General features: G+C 36.3%; 1 protein-coding gene across 1 annotated transcript; it reads left to right on the top strand.

Moving 5' to 3' along the window:
• Positions 1-583: 583 nt before the first annotated feature.
• On the top strand, positions 584-4,304 carry LOC107586010 (dynein assembly factor 1, axonemal-like). Its single transcript, XM_016273224.1, has 10 exons — positions 584-689; positions 1,330-1,429; positions 1,539-1,630; positions 1,727-1,948; positions 2,055-2,221; positions 2,327-2,448; positions 2,591-2,757; positions 3,282-3,742; positions 3,895-3,951; positions 4,053-4,304. Exons 1-10 carry the CDS (start codon positions 584-586, stop codon positions 4,302-4,304), a joined length of 1,746 nt encoding a protein of 581 aa, XP_016128710.1.
• The last annotated feature ends 1,185 nt before the right edge of the window (positions 4,305-5,489 follow it).

Below are 5,489 nucleotides of genomic sequence, written 5' to 3' on the forward strand. Positions count from 1 at the left end.
TTTGTAGGTATAGGCCTAATTAATAAGAAGAACATGATATATATATATATATATATATATAGGATATCTTTTTCTTCTGCAATGTCCAGTTAGCACATGTACTGTACACATTGTATCCTTAACCCACAACTAAATTGTTATAAAATCAATTGAGAATTTATATATCCACTCAATTTGTCTTCATTAAAAGCTGATTAAATTTTGGGTTTACAACCTGATATTTGGGTAGTTTTCTTTGGAAACGGGCCAAATTTTTTCTGCACTAACATACTGCAATAAAAAAGCACAGCCTACTTGTCCTCTCAGTAGGCTATCTGTACTTTATTATAGTACATTGCTGCATATGCTAAAAGAATTTCCTCAGTCTTCTCTGGTTGTAGACTTTTTTAAATCCGTAAGTAGGTCTATCAGCACAGGCAGACCACGCTTCTGTAGGATTCAGTAGCTGCCTGCCACCTGCCAGCAGAAGATCGAACCGCCTCTTGAGAGGTCTCTATGGAAACTAAGCAAACTTCAAAGCAAGCACTGTTAGCAGCTATTAAGCTAAGTTAACGGTTGGTCGGTGGTCCAATATTATTGCGAAATGCGGACAAAAATGAACGTATCCACAACAGTGAACGCGGAGGAAGGAACCAGGGCTGAATCTGAAGAAAAAGACACGAGTGAAGGTGTTGTGTCTTTTGCTCCAGGTAACTTAACGTAAAGTCTACATTCAAAGGCCATCACCAAAATAACAGACTTAAAACAACTGACTCAGCAACAAAGTCTTGTCCGGCGTTAATCATTTTGTAATGTACCGCGATATTATCTTTAAATTCTGTTCTTTCGTGGTTATATCATGCTGCTCCGACTTTTATTCAAAAATGGCAATGACTCAAATACTGTAATAACTACACTTTGGGTGCCGCGACATTAAGTTATTTTCTAACATAGCCTAAACTAAAAGTAGCATGTTTGACACATAGGTCTTAATTGCATCGAACAATTGAAATAATATAAACATATTATTTTAACTAATTATTAGCTATTTTTAATTACCGTTTACATATTTAAATATCAAAAAATCAATTATCTCTTTCCAACATTTTATACAGCCATGCTAATGTATTATTTCCTGTTCTGTAAAATGATGAAAACTGATACACCCACAAACCAACATTTGGTAGACAATAAATATTGTATTAAGGGTACATGCCTCCTTTTACTGATAATTATATTTGATAAAAGGGAAGAAAAGCTTACTTTAAAAAAAAATAAAATAAATTAAATGTCTGATTTTGTACCCTTTTTTTTGGAAAATGCCCAATAGTAATAAAATGTCTTTCAAAGGCCAGGAGTCTCAGAGTGCAGCTGCTGATGGGACAAAGGTTAACGCTGACACAATAGAAACCAAAGCATCAGAGAGCAGCACAATGCATTCAGGTCCCAGGTAATAAAATATGCATTTTTATAATACCTGTATAATATTTGCTTGGGAAAACATATGTTGTTGTCTAAGAAAAGCGAAATACTAAATTATTTTTCTTGTATCTTCTAAGAATTACCAAACCGTTTTTAAGGGAGCACTGCAAGAAAAACAAACTGTACCTGACGCCAAGGCTGAATGACACACTTTATCTTCACTATAAAGGTTTGAAATGTCTGCATTTGTAAGACTGTTTTAATATTTCATCTTTGTTATTTTCTTTTCAGCTCTTTATGTGAAGTTGTTACTTCTGCATTGTAGGTTTTTCTTGTATTGAGGGTTTGGAGGAATATACTGGCCTGCGCTGCCTATGGCTGGAATGCAATGGCATTCGCAAGATTGAAAATCTGGAGAATCAGACAGAGCTTCGCTGTCTTTTCCTCCATCAGAATCTAATTCATACTCTGGAAAACCTGGAACCACTCGGCAAGCTTTGCACCCTCAATGTCTCAAACAATTATATCAAGGTCATTGAGAACTTATGTGAGTACTTGCGCACACATATGAAAATGGCACCACACAATGTATTGTTAACAACTGTTCCCTGTTCCTCAGTATACCATAAAGTCATTTATCATTTGTTTTTCAGCCTGCTTGAGTGAGCTGTCCACGCTGCAGATCTCCCATAACTCGCTGGAGAATGTGTGTGACATGGAGGAGCTATCACACTGTCTATCCATCAGTGTTCTTGATCTGTCTCACAACCGCATCAGAGATCCAGCCCTCGTCGGTGTTCTAGAGAGAATGCCCGACTTGGTAAAAACAGTGTTTCTCTTTCCTCGTATACATGATCAGTGATGCTTACTTCTGGATGTGGACTGAATTGCTAGAAGTTAATTCATGTTTATTTGAATTTGCCAGCGGGTGTTAAATCTAATGGGTAATGAGGTCATCAAAAAAATCCCAAACTACAGGAAGACTCTGATTGTGCATTTCAAGCAGCTGACCTATCTAGATGACCGGCCTGTTTTTCCAAAAGACAGGTTAGCAACATTGATTTCTGTGCTAAAGTCCCATAGCATTAATTGTCTGACAACCGCCATGGTCAGTTAGGGATAGTCTTTGTTACTAGTTCATCTAGAGGCAGTTGTTGAGTCTTTTACTGAGGTTTGCATTAATTCACAGAGCATGTGCAGAGGCATGGGCAGCTGGTGGTTTGGAAGGTGAGCGAAAAGAAAGAGAAATGTGGGAAACGAGAGAGAGAAGGAAGATCCAGGAGAGTTTTGATGCATTGACTGCTATCAAAGAGAACGCACTGAGAAGACGGCAGGCTCGAGAGCTTTTGGAGAAAGGCAAACACACAATCTGTTCGCATATTAACTATCGTTCAAAAGTTTGTGGACACTAAGATTTTTACAAATATATTTAAACTATTATTCAGCAAAGATGCATTCAATTGACAAAGACTTTTACACAGTTTGACTGTTACAAGAGCTTTTGAACTCTATATTCATCAAAAAATCCTGAAAACAATATATCCAGTTTCTACAAAAATATTACGGAGCACAACTGTTTTCAACATCGATAATAAGAATTGTTGAAATCTTGAGCACCAAGTCAACATATTAGAAGGATTTCTGATGTGACACTGAAGGCTTGAGTCCATCACAGGAATAAATTACATAATACAATTAAAATGATCTATTTTAAATTGCAATAATATTTCACAATATTAATGTTCTTACTGTAATATAATAAGAGACGTCTTTCAAAAAATGACCAACCCCAAACTTTTAAACAGTAGTGTATACACACTCATATTTTCTCACCTCCTTCTGACATACAGCATCATTAAAAACTTATGGCTTACCCTTATGAATCATAGAGCCTCCAAGTCCTGTTACTGAGGATCAGAGCCCTCAAGATGAAACACCAGAAACTGCAGAGAGTGACTCTTCAAAAACAGAGCAAGAACAAACTGATCCATCAGCTTCAGAGATGGACTACACTTTCAAATCTGCATCTGATGAGGAACAGATTATCCAAACAACACTTGATCAAAATCATTCCGACCAGTCAAAACCAGAGAGACAGCAGACAGTTTCAGAACAGATTCTCCATCCATCATTTGACCAGAAACAGACTGGTGAATCAACCCGGGGATTGAAGACTGAAGAGGAGAAGAACCAGAAAATGAGTGTTCCCACAAAACCATCACAGTCACCTCAGAGCGGTTTAGTCTCAGTCGCAGGTCCTGGAGCTCTCGTCACTGAACTGATCTCTGAGGATGAAATAGAGTCTATCACCCTGTCAGACGAACCAGCGTTAACAATTGATGTGAGTACTTACACCATTGCTCACATCAATATAACTTCAATTTGCTTTTACAATGAATATAATTTCCCTGCACTGTATACTTGATTTATACAGAAACTTTGTATAATATTTCACTGCAAATAACATTTTTGATGCTCCCGATTTCTCCCTAGGATCTTCCAGACCTTGATGATGAAGAAAATAGCCTGATATTCCCAACAATGTCACAGGTAAGTGCAGGGTTATTTCAATTAACTAAAACTAAAACCATTAAAATATGAATAAATACTATAACAGTATCTCAATGTGATTTACATGTTACATTTTTCAGAGTGTGATCCGTCCAAAGATTCAGGTCATCTCTGGTGATGACACTGAATCAGAAGCTGTTACAAGTTTGTATCACTGGCCTCAGTCAGATGCTGAGGCCACTGATCAATCTCAGCTGCTTATTAATGTCTCCACTAAGAGAGCCTCAGTCAAGCAGCAGAGTCCTGCCTTCTCCAGTCAAGCAGAAGCAGGGGATGACTTCCCAAAGCCAGAGGAAAACAGAAAGACTATTCTGATTGAAGAACTGGACTGAGATTTAAGGCTTGAACTAATGGATGAAACTATATTGTAGTGTTTCCCAACCCTGGAGCCGCTCCAGCACAAATATTGGATATGTATTTAAAGGGATAGTTCCCCCAAAAATGAAAATTCTGTCATTAATTACTCACCCTCATGACCTTCCAAACCCGTAAGACCTTTGTTCATCTTCAGAACACAAATGAAGATATTTTTGATCAAATCTGAGAGCTCTCTGACCTTGCATAGACAGCAACGCAACTGAAATGTTCCCAGGCCCAGAAAAATAGTAAGGACATCAGTAAAATAGTCCATGTGACATCAGTGGTTCAACCATAATTTTACAAAGCTACGAGAATACTTTCTTGTACGAGAGAATACTTATTCAAAAATTCTTCCGTCTTCCACCATTATGGAGAGTATCATGACCAGTATCCCGACAGAAGAACTGTTGAATAAAGTCATTATTTTAGTTTTCTTTGCACACGAAAAGTATTCTCGTAGCTTCGTATAATTACGGTTGAACCACTGATGTCACATGGACTATTTTACTGATGTCCTTGCTACGTTTCTGGGCCTGGGAACATTACAGTTGCGTTGCTGACTATGGAGGGTCTGAAAGCTCTTGGATTTCATCAAAAATATCTTAATTTGTATTCCGAAGATGAAGGAAGGTCTTACGGGTTTGGAACGACGAGTACTTAGTGACAGAATTAAAATTTTGGGGGAACTATCCCTTTCAATTTGATGTCTACCTGATTTATAAAAGGTGTTTAACTTTAAATCACCAAATCATATTAATCATTTAAATAAAATAATAAAAAATACAATAACTAAATTATTTTGCTTTGAATTTTATTGCAGATATTATAAATGTATTTTGCAAATACTTCAAGACACTTGTATATAATTTATATATAACATATATAACAATATATAATTTATTAATATAATTATATATAATATTATATAATTATGATCTTTTGACACAAACTACAGATATTAAATCCTGTACCAAACCATTAGATTTGAGTCCAGAACATCACTGATTTTTATAGAAACCTTTTTGTCATAATTGTTAAACAAGCAAATACATAATGTCTTGAATATCTTACCAAAGAGTTTACATATTAAATTACACATAAAATTAAATTAAATATACCAAGATAAAGCGTCTATGCAGATACATGCATGTGCCTAT

This window comes from Sinocyclocheilus grahami, unplaced genomic scaffold, assembly GCF_001515645.1.
Source record: "Sinocyclocheilus grahami isolate Dianchi unplaced genomic scaffold, SAMN03320097.WGS_v1.1 scaffold76.1, whole genome shotgun sequence".
In the NCBI taxonomy this organism is placed as follows: Eukaryota; Metazoa; Chordata; class Actinopteri; order Cypriniformes; family Cyprinidae; genus Sinocyclocheilus; species Sinocyclocheilus grahami.